This window comes from Melanostigma gelatinosum (assembly GCF_949748355.1).
Source record: "Melanostigma gelatinosum genome assembly, chromosome: 14".
NCBI classification, from domain to species: domain Eukaryota; kingdom Metazoa; phylum Chordata; class Actinopteri; order Perciformes; family Zoarcidae; genus Melanostigma; species Melanostigma gelatinosum.
Genome location: NC_136647.1, coordinates 19,934,282 through 19,956,530, shown reverse-complemented (window position 1 = coordinate 19,956,530; position 22,249 = coordinate 19,934,282). Strand labels below are relative to the sequence as shown.

Genomic DNA, 22,249 nt, shown 5'->3' with positions numbered 1-22,249 from the left:
TGAAAGAGGAGATACATTTGGAAATCTTAAGCTCCATAGGGATTCAAATGTTTATTTTTTATATATATCTAAAAGTATACAAGCTCTAAAATACGTTTATCTTTGCATACTTTGTTACACATTAACATGAAAGAATACATTTTCCTCCCCACTTTACACATGTTGCTCGACTGCACCACCTTTGTTGTTTTTAAACAAAGTCTCTTAATCAATGTGATGGCCTGAACTGTGCCAGCATACGGTTATGTATAACCTCATATCATGCCTATCAGGGCAACATGTGCAAATTAGAATTAAATCCAAGCAAAAGGTGAAAAATAACATGACATTCAATTAAAAAAGCCTAAAAATGGCCTCTAGTTCTACATGAGATGGCTGACTGAAATGTTCGGGTGCAAGAAGAACAGCTGCACCTGTCTGTCTCTCGGCTAATGAGGCCCTGCTGCATGGGGGGGGGGGGCACAGGAAACCAGATGAAACCTGTAGGATTAAGGTGCGTTGTTTTCATGATAATGTCTGGGTCAGCATGATGAACCTTGACTATCTTGTTGAGAAGGAAGAATACATAACAAGCAGGAGTAGTGCAATGCAACATGTCTGGAGGACCTCTTCATCAGTTGGGATAAACAAACAGTTGTCCTGTTTTCTTCCCTCACATTGTAGCTGTGTTTGTCTTTTGAAGGCCATGGCTGCGTGACAACGTTCCTGCCTACAGAGAGACAGCGCCCAAGTGTTTATCTCCACCTGCTGTACGTGTTCATGTTGGTTTGACACAGCTTCTGTAATGTCTTTCAAGCCTCATCCTATAGCGGGATCGTGTCCTCCTAAGACACTCCAGTTTTCCAAGCTATCAGTCAGAGGGCCTAACATCAAACAAGACATGTACAGTATGACCAGGGAAGATCAAAAGAATCTATTCAGGTTAATAAAACAAATCTGTATTTTGAAACGGGCGTACAGCTGCAGTCTGCTTGGACCTGGTGTCAGAAAATGTTTACATAGTGGTTTAAGCAAATATGCCTCGTCTCATCCTGACCACTGTGAGCATTCGGTGTGAAAAGATTATGGGATACATACGTCTGAAGCATTATGTCCCTGGGCTCAGCGGAGGCTCTGTGCACTAATGCAGCGGTTCATATTTGAGGCCAGCTCTTGCTCTTTTGATCTCCTCCCTTCCAGCATTTAACATTCGATGATTCAACTAATGATGAATGAACCAACTCTGTTTGGGAGGCCTGAGCCGACAGCGGTACTGGTAGGCTTGTGTTTATGGGCTTTTTCTCAGGAGAGCAGAAACACCAGGGGAATGTTTCCACTGAGAATGGGATACCTTCCCATTTATAAACAAGAAAGTATTTTTAGGAGCGTTTCAGTGTGTTTGTTTGGATGTGATTAACTGTTGTCAGCAGGAAGAAAAGACTATAAACATTCACACATAATTATTATTTCTTCCCTCGGGTGTACTAGTCAGGGCCAGAGCATTGTACTACATATAATGAAGGTGATAGTGAGGATATGTACAGTACATATCGTGAAGAAAGGGACATCGGATCTCAGTAGGTGTGTCCCAGATAGTTGTATTTCTCTCAGGGTTTAATCCTCCGTGTTTTGCATAACCCAGAGACTAGTCAGTTCCCAGAGACAGGTTTTGTTTACATTAACGCTGAGGCGTCAAATGTCCTTGTTTGCTGATATCATGTGAGCACAGAGAGGTGTGCCACCATGAGACAGATGACTCTCAGTATTGGGATGAATTCCAGGCTTCAGCCTGCTGACAGGCGAGGACCGTGGCTTTATTTGCTTCCTGGCTGAGCACAAACACACCAACGAGACTCCCAAAGGAGTGTCGTGTTTGACGCGGCACTCTGCTCTTCCTGTTTGACAGCATGTGCGATGACAGTGTTCCTTTCAATGCAGGTAAATACCAAGCGTGTGATGGTGGTCAGAGGAAGTCAACCTGCCAAACTGGTTCTCCTCTCTCAGGTCAAATGAGATGACATTGCCACCTGCTGTACAGCGTCCATCCACTGAAACTCTCCTTTGTCTCCCCTTACAGTGTTGGGGTGTACGCCGCTGCCACCTTGTGTTCAACAAGCTGTTTACATGACCAGAGAGTACAGGTGTCAAAGTAAATATGGAGGTAAATGAAGTTTCTCAGAGTGTAACAGCATCATGGTAGTTATGAACAATCACCCAGCGTCTCAGGGATTCCCCTAAAGACATTAACAAAGTGTCTTCTATCAAAACATTGAACTCGTTAGTTGTTTTCAGCACAACACGCCTTATTTAGCACAAAACACTGGGAGGCTGCTCATTAAACCTTGATAACTGCAGCAAACAGTTCTAATGAAACAGTACAGCTGAAATGATTCAGTCAACTGAAACTCAATCTGCAGCACTTTTCATAAAATGCTTAATTAATAATCGAGGTAATTCCAAAAGTGTATGCTCAGTCTTCTATGATTGCAAATGGAATATTTTGTGTTTTTGAACTGTTGGTGGGACAGAACAAGTAATGTGAAGACATGAACTTGGGCTGTGGAAACATGTGATGCTCATTTTTCACTATTGTCTGACAAACAAAATGTTTCACTTATTTACTTGTTTCCTGGCCTAGAAAGGCAACAACAACGAGCTACATAACACAAGATACAGTGCACCCTTATTTTGAATCAGGAATACTAATTGTTGTTCAAAATACTACAAAACAACCTCATTGGCATCTTTAAACAACCCAAGACCCGGTCTAATACCATAAAAATGCAGAACACCAATCTAAAACAATAACTTTTTGAAGCTTCAATTTTCTAAAATATCAAGAACAAGGCAGCTCAAAGAGAGAACCAGCTTTCTGCAGCACTGACTTTGATTGACACCACTTTGTCCTTTCTATCTCACTGCAGGTCGGTTCCTCTGACGGATAATCAAGACGTTTTCGCAGTGTGAGTACCTGCTAATAAGTTGTTTATTTGATCAGTTTAACAAGTTAATTGAGAGTTTTTCGTTGGATCTGTGTCAAGCTTTCACAACATGGAACCTCTGTAGTCCATGGAGCAACACATCCATCACTCACTGATCTGTAAACCTCTAGAGGCGCTGCGTCGTCTCATCAGTCCTCTCTGTTGTTTTTATGTCTGTTGTCGGTGTTTGTCTGATAAAGAAGTTGCATTTGCACTGAAACCCCATCAGACGCCCGGCTGTCAGACCTCATTAATGTGAAACCTCTGTCTGTCGGCACAGTGGATAGTGTCTCTCTATTGCTTCCAGGCTCTTACTTCATGGGACTTGATAGCGATTGCATCTGGCTGCAGTTTAGGGTAATGACATCCACTCTGGCTGAATGAGTAGCTTTGAGCTAAATGATATTGGTGTGAATACTCTGACTGGATGCTCACTTTGTGCACCTTTTCCTCATAAATAATGAGTGTTGCAGGATTTTCCAGTAGTTGTTTCGATCCATCAGTACCGGTAGATGACTTCTAGATGTTTAACAATATTTTTGTGGTTTCTCATGTCCGTCCATCTGAGCATCGCCCCGGCCCTTCGCAGGATGTGGCATATCGAGGGGAGGAGCTTGGATACATTAAACCTGCAGCGGAGGCTCAAAAGCCAGTTTGTCCAGTGGAAGGAGGATTCGTAGCAACGTCCAAAAGCAGTTTACTCAGCGACAGTGTAGTTTCTTTGGTCGGTGCTTAGATTAGGCTGTTCCAGGAATAGCTGATAGAAGCAGCCAGCAGCTGAAGGGAGAAACCACATACCTGCATGTAGATGGTCTCTGAACTGCTGACCAGGCAGTTTCACAGAGAGATGAGCTGAAATGATTGAACAATGAAGTTGAACAATCGATATGATTTATTTTTCAAGCAGAAGCAGACGGTTTCTAGTTCCAGCTTCTGAAATGTGAAGATTTGCTTCTTCACTTCATTTTCTAAAAAGCATCTTTTGATTTTAAACTGTTGGACATGCCGAGCTAAATGTCATCTTAACACTAGAGAAATGATCAGCATTTTCTGATAATTTCAACTAAATTATTATTTCAATCAATCATCAGCAGATTCACATTTATTGAAAAAAATGAAGTTGCAACCAATGTTCACTTCTTATTTAACGATTTAATGTTGAGATTATTTTCTTGATTAGTTATTTTGTCTGTTAAATATCAGAAAATAATCAAGCCCTTAGTAGCACTTGGTGATGTTTCAGGCCAAAATCCAAAGATCTTTGATTTGCAGAGATATCTGGAAGAGAAACGCAGCAAATCGTTGAAGAACCTTAAACAAGACCCCGATTAGAGCTTGTAAATGACTTAACAATTCCAGAAAATATTCACATTTGAGAAGCTGGATCCATTGCTAAAAAAACAACTAGTCTTGCAGCAGATCGGCATCGTTTTGGCGCCCTCTCCTGGTCCAGAGCCTGAACTACCGCACGCTGCAAGGAAAATTAGTGTTGGTCCCCAGAGCAGGAGGCATTTACAAGCAATTCACATTTCCCACCACTGACTGATGGAGCCAACGTTTGATTGATGCATGACCTGGGTGCTCCGGCGCTTAACATCAATCAGAGCAGGGTGCGTGAATGCTGTGGTTATTCAGTGTAATGGGAATGTCAATAACTCTGGCATCCTCTGATGAATACACAAGTACTGTCCCATGACTCACGAGTGAAGGCTGCTGATGTTTAAAGCACCGTTATTGAACCGAACACAAGCACTCACTTGTCCAAGTAGTTGATGTGGTGTGACGCGTGATGTTTCCGCGGTTTTAAGCGTTACCAAGCTATTTTCTAGTAATTCGGCAGCAGCGATGTGAAGAACGAGACATGCTTCATCATCTGGCTCTTCTGACTATCAAGAGACAAGATCATTACTTTGTAACTCCATAATCAGGAGCACTCTTAAATAAATACAGACTTCCTCCGATGTGAGAGTGGTACCCGAGGTAGTTTGTCCTCCATGGGGGTCGAATGCAGAAAGTCATTAACTGAGGAAGCGGCGTGTCAGAAGAGAAAGATAGCCTGTTTACTCACCTCAGTAGGAATGAAAGCCCCATAGACAGTGTTAGTACACATTTTTTAATAACATGGCACAATTTACATAACACAAGTTTAAATGAGGAGCATGCTGAAGATTCAGTCGCTTCATTTTTGTACATGATCTAGAGAGACTTCACTTTTTTTCCCTGTACATGGTTCAACGGCCAAAAAAAATCTCATTTAACAATCTTTTTGCAATACGCATCGACTAACCACTATGGCTCTGGTGGACATTTTTATGTTGGATTAAAAAAACACTGCACAACATGATATCACAGAGTTTGAAGCGCACAACTAAACCTTCAGTGGACTACTAAAATAGATCTCTGCTCATTAGAAACAAACCGTCCATAGTTAGACTTGCTTTTTTTGTCTTTTGATTTTGTAGGTACAACAACTCAGGAAAGCACTTTAATACACTGTTTGACCAACAGAACCTATTTCCAAAACATGTACTTTACACTCCTTCAGTAGGGCGAATGTGCTGCATTCTCCCCAGAACAAGACGGGTCGTAACTGAGAGGAGGAAAGAGTTGACATTTGTGCTGCTGTCTTTTTGACATTGAAAATCTTTAAAATGCAATTCCTCCTTCAACTGTTTTCTTTTGGATTGTCAGTACAATTGATTATATTTGAGAGAGAATACTTCTCAAGACATAACCTTTTTGTTTCATCCAAATTGCGACCTACAACATCTGCGTGGATCGGTTAAAGCGTGGACCCAGTGGTGTGTGTTGTGGAGAGAATACAGCCGTTTGTCCGTTACACAGTCAGTGGTGAGAAGGCCAGCTTTCAGAAAGGGAGCCGAGACATTTGTTGCATAGTTGAACATGGGGTCTCTGGTACAATGCTAATCAGCTGCGTCAACCGAAAAAACAAAAGGAAAATAGCAAAAAGCACATTCTGAATCACTGCTGTAATACTCCTCTATTTACATGTGTTCAAAGTAAAGCTTTCAAAACATCCGTTTGCATATTTGTACCATGATTTTGAATCCATACAGAGTGAGCACAGCGACTGTACACGTTATCTACACACTTTGCTGTCTGTCAGTGATAAAGTACCTCTCACCCGCGTCACTTTGCCGTACAGGAGACAGAATGCACACAAAAAGCTGGAGCAAACCGGAAGAAAAATCTTTTTTTTTTGTTCCATGATTATTGTCTCTTTGTAGTTTTATACAAAAACAATTCATTGTGAGGGCATTTCTCTGGCTCCCATAAGTTATTCACAGCTATCTTACAGTCTTGCTTTGCCCAAAGCTAAGTGCTTGGTGTGAGTTCAGTGTTGGCGAGGCACAGAGCTGCAGGGTCCGTCTGCCGAGGCTCAGCTCACCGTGCCTCGATGTTTTTGTGAGCCGGTCTGTCTCTGATATCTGTGGCCAGGGGAGTAGTCCGTCTGGGTGAGCCGGGCCGGCCACCCAGCGTGGGAATGAGAGGGGGCGGGGCACTCAGAGAGGCGGTGGGCGGGGTTTTGTTCAGGATACCGTTCTGATGGGCGGCGGCTGCAGCTACAGCAGCTGCCGCTGCAGCCGAGGGGCTCACCCTGGAGTAGTGCATGCCTGGGAGTCCAGGGGCCATGAGGCCCTGGGCCGGGTGTGGCAGGTGTCCATCAAGAGCAGGATGGTGCATTACGGGGTGGAGGCGCCCGTGCTCATAGTCCTCTCTGAGCATGTTGAGGCGCTCTCGCTCCTCCAGATGGGCACGCTCATGCTCCCTCCTCTGCTCCAGGGCCAGAGGGTGGATGTGGTCACGATTAAAGTCGTGAGGCTCACGGTCCCTGTAGGAGCGCTCAGCCTCGTAGAGGCGCGGCACTGCCAGCCGGTGCAGAGGGTCATTCCTTAGCAACAGTTCCCTGGCCAAAGGGTCCCGTCTGTGAATGTCCAGGCCCCTGTAAGGGTCTCTCATTGGGTCCCAGTGGAAGGCAGGGTAAGGGAACCTGTCAGCTCCTGGGATGGGGCTGATACCCATGAAGGGCGCCACCATTCGAGTTCTCTCCAGCCCACTGATGCTGTTGATGGGGTGAACGCCAGCCATGCTCATGGGCATAGGCATCGAGGAGGGAGGGTGGAGGTTCGGCGTGGAGGGTGCCTGTGTTGGGTGCTCACTTGCCCTCTCTGTGGCTCCATCCTGCTCTTCCTTCCGCTCCTCCTTCCGCTCCTCCTTCACCTTCACCTCGCTGTTCTTCTTCTGGTGCTCGTATGGCAGCTCTACCTTTTTCTCCAGGACCTCCCTGCTCAGCCCGCCGTTGGGACGTTCAAGGCTGGTCTGCCGGACGTAGGGCGACGGCGTCCCCCTGTTGGACATTTTGTCCTCTGACACTCGGCCGTCGTGGATGACAGGTGTGTCCTTGTCGCTGTGCTGGTTGTCTTTGAGCTTGTGGTCATCTGTGCCGTTGTCTTTCCAGGAGTCTGAGTGCTCCCTGTCTTTGGCCTTCTCCTTGTCCCTCTGAGGCTCTCCAGAAGCAGGGGGCAGGTGGTTCCTGTGGTGCTCAGGAGGCCGGGTGTGGCCCAGGAGGCTGATGGGGTTGACGGGGACTGGAGACGGATGGCTGGAATGGCGCTTTTCTACAGAGTCCCTATAAGCATAAAGAAAGTCCCTCCATCAGTATCAGTAACTTAACAGTAACCATAGACTAACTGATTATTCCATTTTTTTCATAATTTAAATAATAAGCTAAGACATCCAGTGTACAAAGAAAAAGAAAAAGATAACAAAACTGATCAAACAAAATCCAAATATGTACCTAAACTCCTTTTTATCTATGTATGTTTTTGGGGTGAGGTGACAGGCCTTGAGCGAGAGGAGTCACGTTTGGGATCACCCACCTGTCTTTGTCGTCCTTACTGACAAACGAGTCCCGTTTGTCAGAGTCTCGGTCCCTCTCGTGTGAGCTGGCTGAGGCGCTCCTCTCAGACTCTCCGGGTTTCAGCCAGGGTGGCGGTGTGGGGAAGGAGGGCGGCGTACGGTGCAGGCGGTTCCACGGCTCCTGGTGGCCGCTGTTGAAGTGCTGATGTGCGTTGGGGCCATCTTTATGGCCGAACACTGCGTTGGCCGCAGTTAGGGATTCAACACGTGGAAAAAACACAGCAGGACGCAAGTTAAACGCGTATCTCGACAATTTGCACAGATGAATATCAATATTTCAATTATACTCTGCTGATGCTCTTATGTAGCATGAGCAACAATATCTCTAAAACCTGAATTACTAGATTGGAAACATTACAACAACAGCAACCATGAAAGTACGAGAGTATTCCAGCCATAGTGATGTTGGGCAGTAACAGAAAGTGTCCGCATGGTAACCAACAGCATCATTCACGAGGTTAAAACTCACTTAGTGCCGGATTGCCCAGTCCCCCGAAGGCCGATGAACTGAGGGTTCCCAGTCCGCCAAACGACACAGGGCGACCAAAAGGTTCTGGAGGGAGACACCACATGTTACATGAATCCAATCACATCATTTACCTATTTCAGATCGAGGCTGAGAAGAACTGAATTTAAAAGGTACCTAAGTGAGGTGCTGGAGCGAGGAAGTTTCCAGGATGGTGGGGCGGATGACCGAAAGGACCTGCTGACGGGTGTGTGGGACCTGAAGTGGGAGAGAGGCATCACAGAAACGTGAGGAGTGTTTGTTAAACTACTGTTTTATATGTAAACTTATTTACCTTGTTTAAATCAACTAGAGCCTGACAAAAATGTTTAGAAATGAGGCAGTTTAAATATGTCGTCGCCATAACATAGTTTGTCCACTTTCTGAAAAGTGATAACAAATTTGAGAAATTTGTCTTCATGTTTGATTTGGAATAGAATGTGCAGTGTTCCTAATGCATTAGGTGTACGGGAATAAAAGCTTTTATAGGGATTTTGGTCTTTACTCATGTTTTTAAACACACTGCTGTTATTATGTCGATGTCCAATTGGTATTAATTAAAAGATAGAGGGGCACACAGCTGAACTCTGTTACAATAATATAAGCAGCGGACTGACTTGACAGACTGCTGCCGTGTGTCAGTAGGTGCCGTTGTTACCATCGATCAGTCTTCCTACCCAGACACCTGACACACACTCACCCGTGGCGGAGAAGAGCGTGGCGGGCCGTGCCAAGTCGTTGGGGTGATGGATGGCCCCGAAGAGGCTGGGGCCCGGAGGTCGACTCAGGAAGTCAGGCTTGAGGCCAAAGTCTAGCTTGTGAGGGTCGACCTGCATCTGCTGCTAGAAGAAGGCAGATGGACAGAGAGGAACACATGTAAAACCCCTTTATACAATAAGAACGTCAACGACTGCAAGTCAACAAGTAGATAGTTGTCTTAACCAAGGACACTTTGTGAGGTGGTTGCAGGTAAGGATGGGACGATATGAACATGTCATGTCACCATTATCCCGGCCAAAATAAATGCGATCAATAAACCTTTAAAACATACTGAAATCAATATACGGGTATATCTATTTTTGTACTTTTTAATCTTTAATCAAACCATCATGAATAAGGACTGGACACCGCTAACTTCACACTGTGTCAGCACAAAGCAGAGGAATCAGGTGAGTCCTCACCTTCACCTTCTGTTGGTGGTGGTATATCTGCCAGGCGATGTGGACATGCATGGCACACCACTTCCCTGGTTTCTGTAGATACAAGACAACAACTCTTTAACCAGCAGGAACATGATATTACTGCTGCTAACTTACAAAGTAAACGCTTGTAAATTGTGAGGTGTGTCCAATTTCTATATATATTCTGTTCTTAACTATCTTCACATCAGCCAATGTCTGTTGCTCTAGGTAATTAGACCCACATTTAATGGATATAATGCTACATTGTCAATTAGCATTTATCCTCACACGTCATACGTGGATCTTGAATGGTCCAATGACATGAACACAGCATACTGATAGCTTAATATGCTACCTTTAATCACATGTAGCTTAAAGATAAGATATGATGGTGATGGGCCATGTGACAGGAATATTAATTATAGCTGTGATTTGAATGCATGTCTATCAATAGCCTTTTCACATAGAGTCTGCACTGTTTTCCAAAATGAGCTTTGTTGTGGTATAAACTAAAACACTCTGCCTCCATGTGAAGTGCTCATTTAATTAAAAACACTATCTTGCCATTAGCAAAAACCCTTTAAGGCATTATGGCTGTCATTGTGTGTGTGTGTGTGTGTGTGTGTGTGTGTGTGTGTGTGTGTGTGTGTGTGTGTGTGTGCGTGCGTGTGCAGGAGACTGAGACACTGCAGGAGTGAGCACTCACCCTGAGAACGGGGCGGAATGGATCCGTTAGCTACAGGAGGCAATAAAAATAGGCTGAGTTATTTTGCTGTCAGTCAGATCGCCTCTAATTAGTCTCAGTGTGTGGCTTTCATTATGAAGCAAATTAAAATGTCCCTTTAGAATGAAGCCTTTCAGGAGTAATTAACACAGGGGTTCGTCTTGTGTCACCTTCTGCATACAAATGAATACAGACGAACGTCTGTGCTGTCTACAAACTAACTGCATATAAAGTCTTTACAATGACATCATTTGGTGTTAAAGCCTCCATCTGATGACTCAATGTCTTATGCAACATAAACAGAAGATTCAAAGGTTACCTCTGCACTGCGAGTGTCGTCTGTTAGAGTGTGTGTGTTCTTACCCTGGGGTCCTTCTGTAAGAATGTGTGTGGGACGCCTCCTGGTCTTGTGGACACATCAAGTGGATTAGAGGTCTAGAGATGGAAAACAAGAACCTCTGTAAATAACTCCTCGTTTCAGTTTGTGTGTGAGAACGTGGGTGCGTGGCGTGGGGGGGGTGTCCCTGTGTGTCTTACCTTGGGCTGAAAGGCACCCTGCAGCGAGCCGAAAGGCCCGGTCGGGGGGATGACGGGCGGAAGGCCGGACATGGCCGGTGGGTAGGGATGGAAGAGCTAAGGGAGACAAGAGGAAGAGGAGGCGTGAGGATGGTTGGGTCAACAGCAATGTAGGGCAGTGGAGATGGAACACATGTTTCAGTGACGGATGAACCTCAACATTCAATCTTTTTACCAAGACTGCTTGGATGGGGAAAGTTGCAAATGAATGCCTACATGTTTCATAAACTGCAAGTTTATAAAATCTTCCCGGCTCATTCTCGGTGGCTTTAAATAAGGGGGAAAAACACTACTTTGATGTGAAAACTCGAATGTTGTAATACAAGCAAAAACCCACGTAAACCAAACAAGTGCTCAAGGCTTCCATGAAGCTATTGTTGAGAAAATTAGCTTATATACAGCTTTAATCAGCAATTAGCTTATATACAGCTTAATCAGCAGCTAGTTTATATGCAGCTTTAAGTAGCAACTAGCTTATATACAGTTTAATTAACAGCTAGCTTATATGCAGCTTTAAGTAGCAATTGACTTATATACAGTTTAATTAATCACTAGCATATTTGTAGTTTTAAATAACCATTAGCTTATGCAGCTCTATTAACCACTTATACAGTGCTCACAGCACACACTAAGGCCAGAGAGAAGCAGGAGAAAGGTCACTGATTTAACTGCGACACAAGGAACAGGACGCCATCCTTAGAGAAGATAAGAAAGAGACAATGAGACAGTGAGACAACGCCCCCAGCTGAGCCCGGCTCTTCATACACACTCTTTCTCAGGACCTCTTGTATGCATCACCTCACTCACACTGATGGAAACCAACGCCTACTGGGAGGGGCCAAGGTGGATGGACATCCACGGCCTCCATCCAGGCGCCATAACGTACAAACGTGCCACGCCTGCATCTTTGACTTTGGCCAATGTGTAGCAAGGGGTGGACCCCCTATATTAAGTTTCACGCTGATGTGTTTAAGCGTGTCTCATGGTGAATCTCTGCGAAGTTCATCCATTAGCACCCAAGCTTGTTTGATGGCTGGGCTGAATAACTCATAACTCTGTTGATAAATAAATCTATTGCTTTGATTTAAACTATACGCCTCTGAGAGCTTCTGTTTCATTCTTAAACCTGCTCTAAGTGTGAAAGACAGCTACATCATTATTTTTTCACAACAATTTGGTGACCCCGACGTGATAGATATGATACGGAGCTTCGGGTTGGAATGTTAACAGACCTCTCTATCTGTGTTTCAGAAAACAAACTGCGAGTCTCCCTGGAGGCTGGGAGCCCTGGTATTTGCCACCAGGTCGTGCCTGCAGTTCGGGAACAGTCTGATAGTGTCGACACAACTAACAAGGTGAGCAGAAGCCTATTTGACTGAATTCTGCATATTGTATTATAGACATACTCCAAATTTTATCCGACTGTCCGAACTGTAAGTATTACATAGTCATAAAAGTATTGTGTAGTCATAAAAGTATTGTAAAGAGTAATCACACAGCAGCAGGGTTGTTCAGCCCAGCATTTGGGGTTTTTTGTACATATGCGTGTTTGTACATATGCGTGAATGAGTCCAGCAGAAGACGTTAGATAAAAGGCGAAAAATGATGTTTTTTTTTGTGGCAGCGTAGAGTGAAGTAGTGTGAGACGCGGTCGCGCGCCTCTTCTTTCGCGGTCACGCGCCTCGCTTGAAGCGCTCAAATTCCTGCCACAAATAAAGCGTAATCTTTAACGTAATTATAAGACGTCTTGGACTACGAAGAAATTGCATAACATGACGGGGATATATGTATATGTTATTGATGTCATTGATAAACTGTATTGAGAATAAGTAACTGCGGAATTCCCGTATTAAGAGCATCGAGTCTTCGGACATTAACTCGTGAGTAGCGATCCAGTGAAAAATAATGTTACTCTGCTTAGAGTTTCCTCGACGGAGTTTCTGGACGAGAGCACAGAAGTTGATTATATCGGTGTGTTGTTAATGACGGACGAGATTAATGAAAATGGCCAGAACGTGTACAGGTCCAGAGATGACCTAGGATAAAAAGCAGTTAAATTGTATTGTAGACGTGCTACCCTGATGGAGTAGTGGTTAAAATAAAGGTCTTCGACGCGGTAGGTCCGGGATCGGCTCCCGGCTGTAACATTGTTTTTGACAATAAGCAGCGGCCGTGTGATGTATTAAAGAGCAGCGCTCTTTGATATGTGTGTAGGATAGGGACAGAATTGATTATAATTTGACTGATTGTTTGCTGAAAAAGCATTTGTTTTTCATTTGTATCGTGGTCGAGAGGTCAGCGGTACACAGTCTGTTTGATGAGGTTGAGAAAAAGAAATTGCTGTTGGAATATAAAATAGTGTGTCTAAAAGAAAAAGAGCTGTTTTCTGCGCTTCTGACTGATTTATATTTAAAGAGACAGCCGTGTATGTTCTAATGTGTGTTCATTGTTTCACTGCATTTGTAAAGATATTAATTACATTCTAGACCGTATTTGTGAATTGTGCGCATTTCAGATGTGGTTTTAATTGGTGTTTATCATTTTGTACTGTGTTTGTTTGCTGAGAAGCAGTTTGCTTAGTTTGAGAAAAAGAGCTGTCCATCTCCTTTGAAGACAGCGCGCTTGTGACTTATTTAACTTCAGAAAATGGCAGTGCCTGTTTTAATTTGTGTTTATGATTTTACTTCAGAGAATGGCAGTGTACGTTTTGAGCTTGGGTTTATGCTTTGCCTTCAGAGACACAAGAGCATGTTTTAACTGTGTTTATTAGTTGCCTACAGAGAGACTATTTGCTGAGCTGTACGTTTTAACTTTTGTTTATTTGTTTGACTGTATTTCTAAAGATATTCCTTTACCGTATTGGTGATCTGTGCGCATTTAAAAATGGCAGTGTGTTGCAATTTTGTTTGAATGAGAGTTGATGTTTGAAGCGTAAATATGAGAGAGAGAGAGCTGAGAGCTGAGAGCTGAAGCCGAGTTGATTTGTGGCTGAATGTTCGTGCGTTGTTTCAAAGTTTGGTGTCTAGAGCAGGAAAAACACACATTAGACACAGTCGTTGCACTCACACACACACATAAATCACTAGAATATGCTGAGAGACAGCTGAGGGTTAATATAAGTGTCAGTTTTACTGGCGTAGTTAAATTTATTGGAAAATTGTGTTCCTTAGGGATCGTTAGCAAAGTCTAATGCGGAAACACAGCAGCCACTATATTCAGCCAGACAGATGCTAAAATTAGGGAGTCAGCAAATTTAAAAATGCTGTAACAAAGCATCCATTCATTTAGTCAAACAGACGCTGGGAAAATAAGGGAGGAATAAGCATTCCTGATAACAAAACAGTTGCAGCCGTAGGGAGTGTATCGGCTCCAAGGACAGAGAGCTGAAGGAAACTAAAAAGGGGGGTTTATGGGCATATAGTTGCCATACTAATCTGAGAAATTCGAAACCACGTAACACACACACACCCGTACTAGACAAAGCACCCCCACTAACTTCTGATTCAGATGATAGATGATCTAATATATAGAGTTACAGCCATTGCATGTGTAATTAAAACATAGACGTTCACACCTAGCAGGGGTAAAAAGGGGGATTTGTAAATAATATATATTCATACAATGTTAAATAATATGCGTTATACTTGTAAAGCTATATTGCGGAGTTGTGAGGTCACTGTATGAAGGTTTAAAACGCCGAGAGGAGCACTCCGTCATCCTTTCGTACGACAGGAACAGATAACAGTAACCCTGAAAGTCACGCTTGCTAAAACCATCAGATTAGGTCAGAAAACTGCCACCTGAACGCAGGAACAGAGTGTTCTGTTTAACTATTCACACAGAGACTTCGAAATATGTTTAGAACATTACTGTTTTCGTCTTCTTCACCCTAAGTGTTAATAATAAAATAGATCATCATTTCACACACACACATTCCAGAGAAAGCAAGGTTGTGAACGAGGGCCAGTGTGAATTCAGAGAGCAAACATGTCAATTGAAGGCATGAGAGGAGGTTTGGCTCCCTCTGCTGGCACTTCACAACCTGGGAAGAAAAAACTGTGGCCACTCCAAGAACTGCAACAGGAACAGTGGATAGTGGACATTTGGGAATACTGATTTCAGACTTTCTATTGATTATTGCAGAGAGGGACATCATGGCTGCGAAATACTCATCTTGTCTGTGCAACTTGGAGAATGATGTCCAGGATCAGAGCAGGATGAATGGAAGAATCAAACATTGGCCGGTGGAACAACAAGCGTACAAAAGAATGATAAAGAGATGGAAAGATAAAGACATTTGGGATGGAGAACTGCTGAACTGTCCTCTCACTGAAGAGATGGTGCAACAAATAAGCACAGAACACACTTATGATGAATACAGAGCTGCTGTGGAAAGAACAGATATGGAGCTCGAAGCACTAAAAGTGTCAATACAGCTGGCAAAGCTTGACGTGGCCCCAAAGCCTGCTAAAAAGAAAAAGAAACAGCACGGACGAACTTTCTACTGCTACAACTGTGGAAAACCTGGTCACTATTCACGTAACTGCCGCACGCGTGGTCAACAACAACAAGGCTCACCACATGGAAGAATGGGAAATTATCAGAGAGAGACAGGCAGTCAGCATCCAAGAAGCCAGAATCACGCTGAACAGCAATATCTTTCACATACCTGGCAACAACAGCGACACTGCTGCAACTATTAGCCACAATACCTGCGTCATATCCAGTTACAACCCACAGCCCACAGCCCACAGACAAAGCATCCTCCATCATGAAACACCTCAGCCCCTTTACTTTGAACACAAGAAACAGAAGATGTGTTCACCATTCTCACATAGACTCTGTCACATGCATCGGCACTTCAAGAATTGACTATTAACTCCCTTTGCACCTAGAGGTTTCTGAACAAAAAGAGGGATGTTAATGCAGTTTTGTATCAGAAAAAAGGGGGAGAAGGAGCTGCATCAAAGAATCCTCCTAAGCAAAGAAATTCACATTTGGAGCTGCAAGAAAATCGAAAAGAGAAGGAGCTGCATCAAAGAATCCTCCTAAGCAAAGAAATTCACATTCGGAGCTGCAAGAAAATCGAAAATTCAAAAGAATGCACAAAAGCACATATTGTCTATGAAACAGGAAGAATGTTGCTACAAAGGAGATGAAGGAAACACAGCATCCTATGCTGTGGTGAGACAATTCGAAGATATGGAACACTCAATAGTAGCATCAGGTATCCTACCTCAACCAGCATCAGCACAAATGGCAGATGAAGCTGCTAAAGAAGAAGAGGATACAGACCAAAACAGATGGTTCTGAAAACAGCCATACAAGAACCAGAAATCACTGAAGAAACACTGATTGAGATACAGAAGAAGGCTGGACCATACGAATGGTCCGAATGGCAAAGAAGAGGAGCAACAAAAGGAGAAAGTGGACTTTGGAGATCCCATGATGGCAGAATTGTGTGTCTCACTGATATCAGAGGCACGCACGAAGGAAAGAAAGGAACATTGCAAAGAATGCAAGAACTGTGCCTCTTCTGCGACGAATGCACCACCTGTGGGGATCACAATGTGAAGAAACCGTACAAAACACCTATGGGCTCTTATCCTGTACCATCAGCCTGCTTCCAAGACATCAGCATGGACTTTACTCATCTTGGTAATGGTTGACAGATTCTCAAAGTGGGTGGAGGCAATCCCAACTAAAAGAGAAGACGCACAGACAGTAGTGAAGTGGCTGCAGACAGAGTTGATACTCCGATAATGGTTCACATTTCAGTAATAAGCATTTGCAGGAAGTAGAACTGGAACAGTGTATCATCCACAGTCACAAGGACTGGTAGAGAGGGCAAATCAGACGCTAAAATCGAAAAATAGCGAAGACATGTGTAGCATCAAAGCTGACATGGGTTAAAATTTTACCATTAGCTCTAATGGCAATGAGGAGCGCAAAAGGAAATAAGACGCATCTTTCACCACATGAGTTAATGACAAGGAGGCAAATGCCTGGTCCTCCAAGAGACGGTAGTCATATACATAGATATACATAGATACATAGATGTACATATACTTAGATGTGCAGCAAGTTGAAATGAAGGCATATGTGACTGCATTAATCATTCTCACGGAGGCTCTCTCCAAACAGGTCCAGCGAACCAGTGCAGCTGACCAGGAAAAGGTAAAAATCTCATCCGAGAGGGTGACTGGGTCAGGGTCAAAGTTCATAAGAAAAGTGGACTGACCCCAGGTGGACAGGGCCGTACGAAGTGAAGGAGGTTACTTCACACTCGGTCCAAGTCATAGGTAAAGCAGGAGCACCTTGGCACCACCTGTCACACTGTGCCCCAGCATCTGAGCCGTCCAGACCTCTAGCAGAGGTCCGAGGTAATCTGACGCAAAATGCATAATTTGTTTTGTAATTTGTAATTTGACTTTTCAGCAACCACCAACAGGTGATCCAATTAGCTACAGGACATGGAAACGACAATGTTTGGTTAAATTGAATTGTTGATAATGCTATAAAAAACAAAATGGGTGGCTGTATAGCTTGTGCTGCAGCTAGACCAGCTAGGTTCACCGAACCAGCACCACTATATCCTGAATCTGACCCAACAGGATACGCATGCATGACAAATATGACTAAAATGGCTACTCCACCAAATTGCACTACTCTGGCATCCATATTTAAAGTACAAAACCTGACCCAACGCAGACGCAGACATATCTTAGCTAAAAGAGCAGCTGAGTTCAGTCTGGACAAAGGTCCAACCTACATAGATACAATCAGAGTGAACCAGAGGAGTGCCTAATCAATACAAATTGGTATATCAAATTGCAGTAGGTTTTGAGAGTATCGCAAGTATTATTCCATGGATAACTGTGAATAAAAATGTTGATCGTATCAATTATGTGCATTACAATGTTCTTCGTTTGGCTAATCATACTAGGGATGCAATAGAGGGTCTGGCTGAGCAGCTGGCCCCCACTTCTTTGATTCCTATGCAAAACAAAATGGCTTTGGAGCTTTTGCTCAATGTTTGGAGATCTGTGTTGCACTAACATCCCCAACAATACTGCGCCGGACGGTTCAGTCACAAAAGCACTGAATAGTCTGAAGGCACTGTCAAAAGAAATGCAGGAAGCATCAGGTGTTTGGAAAATGGAAAAACCTGATCTTGTCAATAGCAGTGTCAGTGGGTGTGTTCATTGCAATACTGGTCTCATGTGGATGTTGTATAATACCCTGTATTCGTTCTTTGATTGGCCGTCCTATCACCACTGCCCTCTCCAAGGAACCATTACCACCCCCTCCTTATGGAGCTTACCCAGTATGGGAAGAGCAGAACAGCCTGGTAGGGTCAGGAGAGGCAGAGGCAGACACCAGCGTGAGAACAGGGCAGGAAAGTAAAGAAAGTGACGTCCTTCAGACGTCAAGAGAGGGATTTGTTGAGAAAATTAGCTTATATACAGCTTTAATCAGCAATTAGCTTATATACAGCTTAATCAGCAGCTAGTTTATATGCAGCTTTAAGTAGCAACTAGCTTATATACAGTTTAATTAACAGCTAGCTTATATGCAGCTTTAAGTAGCAATTGACTTATATACAGTTTAATTAATCACTAGCATATTTGTAGTTTTAAATAACCATTAGCTTATGCAGCTCTATTAACCACTTATACAGTGCTCACAGCACACACTAAGGCCAGAGAGAAGCAGGAGAAAGGTCACTGATTTAACTGCGACACAAGGAACAGGACGCCATCCTTAGAGAAGATAAGAAAGAGACAATGAGACAGTGAGACAACGCCCCCAGCTGAGCCCGGCTCTTCATACACACTCTTTCTCAGGACCTCTTGTATGCATCACCTCACTCACACTGATGGAAACCAACGCCTACTGGGAGGGGCCAAGGTGGATGGACATCCACGGCCTCCATCCAGGCGCCATAACGTACAAACGTGCCACGCCTGCATCTTTGACTTTGGCCAATGTGTAGCAAGGGGTGGACCCCCTATATTAAGTTTCACGCTGATGTGTTTAAGCGTGTCTCATGGTGAATCTCTGCGAAGTTCATCCATTAGCACCCAAGCTTGTTTTTGATAGCTGGGCTGAATGACTCTGTTGATAAATAAATCTATTGCTTTGATTTAACTATACGCCTCTGAGAGCTTCTGTTTCATTCTTAAACCTGCTCTAAGTGTGAAAGACAACAACATCACATTTTTTCACAACACTATCCTGTGGAGAAACACAGGTAATCAACCAGTCACTCACATTTTTCTTGTCAATCAAATGAACATTTTCATGTCTCTGAACTTGCATACCTTTAATCATGGATGGTGCAACAGAATGATTTAAACTTGGGTTGCCAGGATGAGTTATTATTAGAAGCACTAGCGGGGCTGCTGTGAGGTTTTTTAAATGCAACTTGTTTCTCCTTGTGCATTACGTTTTAAGATGTCAGTAGGAAATGGCTTCAGGGTATTTGCTGCTATCATAACAACAGCGAGGAAATACTGAAATGAAGGACATACAAACAAAGTAACAACATTCTGCAACATCTATTTATAACATATATTTGACAAACTCCTTCATTAAACACATTTGCCGGCGCGAAAGGATGACATGGTACAGCTGGGATGCTTAGTGTCCATCAAGAAGTGGATGAGCAATCCCCCCCCCCACCCTCCACAGGCTGAAATGGGTAAGCAGCACTGTACGCAGTAGGAAACTTACACTGTGTCTGTAGAAGGGGTCAATCTTTGATGGGTATTTTTCAAACTGTAGGAGAAATGAAACAGAGCTCAGTACAAAGTTGCAGCGAAACCATGAGAACCTGGAACAGCATTGACCTCTGTCATTCATTTCAGGCAGATACAAAATGCATCACAAAGGAATAAAAACATGGTTACAGATTGACACTATGATTTAAGATCTAAACTAAGATTCAAAGTTCTACAGATTTGACGAACAAGGCTGTTTTCATCCTGCCCTTCTCCTCATCATCTGAAGACCTTTTTGTGGGTTCTGTGTCTCATTCTAGTGGTGCAGTGAAGGCTCAGGGCGAACATTTCCCCAGTCAAGATTAAACACTGCAGCCATAAAGAGCCTTTTTATGGCCTCATTAGCTGTCAGAGGCCTCGCCATGCTGCCTTTGAGGTATCATCAGAGCCAAGGGAACCTTCTATGGGCCAGACAGTTATGAATGTGTGTGTGTGCTTGTTTGAGTTTTAGGTCCAGCCGCCCATTGCCTGTGGTCTCCCCCAACAAGCAGTGGGGCTCTTAATGCAAGACATTTGCCAGTAATGAAAACCCCCAAACGGGACCAAATGATGTCATTAAATTCAGAATGAATTAAGTGCATTGTGCTCTGAAGTTAACATGCTTCGGGCGAGTTATTGCCAATTTAGAAAATAACGGCGACTCAAGTCTGGAGTCGGAGAGTATGCCAAAGAAAACACCAGAAAAACTTTCTGGGAAAATAAAGTCATGATTATAGTGAGGACTGACACACATGGTCATCATTGGCAGCCACAGAAAGCCGCGGGGCTTGCATGCCGCTCTCCACACATGCAAAACTTAAAAAAAAAAAAGAGACATATGAAACATATTGTCTCCGCCTCCTCCAACCCAATACAGGTGTGTTCTACTTATCCTCACATTTCTGGCAGGGGTACGCACCATGGGCGGTGCTGGGGTGGGCATGATGGCGTGGGGGAAGGGCGTGAAGGTGTGCTGGTGGGTGTGCTGGTGGGTGTGTTGGTGCTGATGCTGGTGCTGGTGCTGGTGGAACTCTGTGCGCAGGTAGGGCGGAGGGCCCAGCGAGGCGCCACGGTCGGCGTTCTGGGAGGCCAGGAAACGGGTGTTGAGCTCCTGGCGCAGAAGTTCTTGCTCTGGAGGAAAGAAAGAGAGGAGAGCATCAGGACTGGGTTTGGTAATGACGTCTAAGCTACGCTGTCGTGAAAGTTAAGTTCTGAAAGACACAAATATAATATCACTTGTTATTTATGTGTCTCTAATTTGTAAATTTTATTTCAGTGAAACTACATTATTCCTAATTCCCCCCCTCAGAGACACACAGGACTCCGGACTCCAATGTGAGAGCTACGTATGTCTCAAGAAAGTAAGCCGTGTCAAAGTTACAAAAAAAGCGAAGCAGGAAATGGCTGTGATTATCAGCATGTCATTCTAAATGTAAGCGAGGCCCGAGATGATTGGAAGTGTCTGACTGCTGGAACTGTCGAATGCAGTGATTTGATAGACTGCCGGCCCTCTGAGACAACAACACCTGTTGTTCTAATAACCTCTGCACAGCCTGTGGAGAAGGAATGGATTTCAAGTAATCGCTGGCTTTTCTTCTAAATTCAACAAAACGTGCCTTGAGAGATTATATCTGCTCCAGGGTAACCTTCTCCTTCCTATTCCACAGTGACTCACGACAATATTTTCTCTGCATTCATTTAAAGCTTTATTTGGGGTGGGGGTGGAATTTTCTCTTCATAAAAATTTCTTTAGTATCTTTTGAACAAAATCCAGCGCGCCCCATTCCGTATTGACCAAATTGATTTTTTTCTGCACATGAACACCGCTCAAGGTGAAAATGGAAGTTCTGGGAACATTGCTGAAGGTGAGCCCCCCCCCCTCTTCCCACACTGACCCTGACATTTAGCTTGACGGCACTGCGTGGACGGGGGTCTGTAATCACTTTTGCGGTGTGGCCTGACCTGCTGGTGGATATTACTGGTGTGTAGAGAGTCGATCAATCACAGCATGACAGGGAGAGTGTGAGCTGTCCACACGACCACCGCTGGCATGAGTACACGTGGGTTATCTTGGATTCGGTTGCTTGTTTCTTTAAATAATTACCAGGGTAACATTCTATGTGTCTGCATCTCAAATGCTGCTGAAATTATTCCTCACTTCTCATGTATCTCGACCGTCCAGGCAACCTGATGCAACAACTGGCTAAAATAAGAGTCAATGTGCTGAATGTGCAATCCTCTGCCACATCACTTGGGGGCGATGTGGGGATGTTTGGAAGCAGCTTGTGTTATTTACCTGAGTAGGCAGTCCCAGCAGCAGGATGTCCGGGTACTGGCAGGGTGCTAGACGTAAGTGGTGGTGGTGGAGGCAAGGCTGCTGGAGGAGCGAACATATTGGGGTGATGTGGGTGCGACGAGGACTGCAAGGCAGGGGGGCAGCTGTGGGGGGTGCTCTGGTTAGCCGCCAAGGGCAGCGGGAAGGTGGAGGCTGCTGCTGCCGCCGCCGCCGCAGGAGGAGGCGGGTGGTGGGGGAGGTGCAAAGAGGGAGCAGGGGGCCCGTGGGGCTTGGTGCCTGGGGTGCTGCTCCTGCTGCTGCTGTA

The 22,249-nt window shown here is 44.2% G+C and overlaps 1 protein-coding gene across 4 annotated transcripts in view; it reads right to left on the bottom strand.

Annotated features, from left to right (window-relative positions):
* Nucleotides 1-5,075: 5,075 nt before the first annotated feature.
* The window catches only part of auts2a (activator of transcription and developmental regulator AUTS2 a), a gene marked incomplete at its 5' end in the record, with an annotated part of 301,972 nt that continues 284,798 nt past the window's right edge, over nucleotides 5,076-22,249 (bottom strand). For 2 of the 4 annotated variants that reach the window (XM_079284033.1, XM_079284036.1), the window contains 12 exons: nucleotides 5,076-7,611; nucleotides 7,862-8,102; nucleotides 8,371-8,454; nucleotides 8,545-8,625; nucleotides 9,107-9,248; nucleotides 9,588-9,659; nucleotides 10,294-10,323; nucleotides 10,675-10,746; nucleotides 10,849-10,944; nucleotides 19,624-19,668; nucleotides 20,548-20,780; nucleotides 21,946-22,244. In XM_079284033.1, the coding sequence (XP_079140159.1) occupies nucleotides 6,366-7,611; nucleotides 7,862-8,102; nucleotides 8,371-8,454; nucleotides 8,545-8,625; nucleotides 9,107-9,248; nucleotides 9,588-9,659; nucleotides 10,294-10,323; nucleotides 10,675-10,746; nucleotides 10,849-10,944; nucleotides 19,624-19,668; nucleotides 20,548-20,780; nucleotides 21,946-22,244 (2,641 nt within the window). In that variant the 3' untranslated portion in view covers nucleotides 5,076-6,365. The remainder of the gene's footprint in view (nucleotides 7,612-7,861; nucleotides 8,103-8,370; nucleotides 8,455-8,544; nucleotides 8,626-9,106; nucleotides 9,249-9,587; nucleotides 9,660-10,293; nucleotides 10,324-10,674; nucleotides 10,747-10,848; nucleotides 10,945-19,623; nucleotides 19,669-20,547; nucleotides 20,781-21,945; nucleotides 22,245-22,249) is intronic. The other 2 variants (XM_079284034.1, XM_079284035.1) reach the window with 2 other exon arrangements.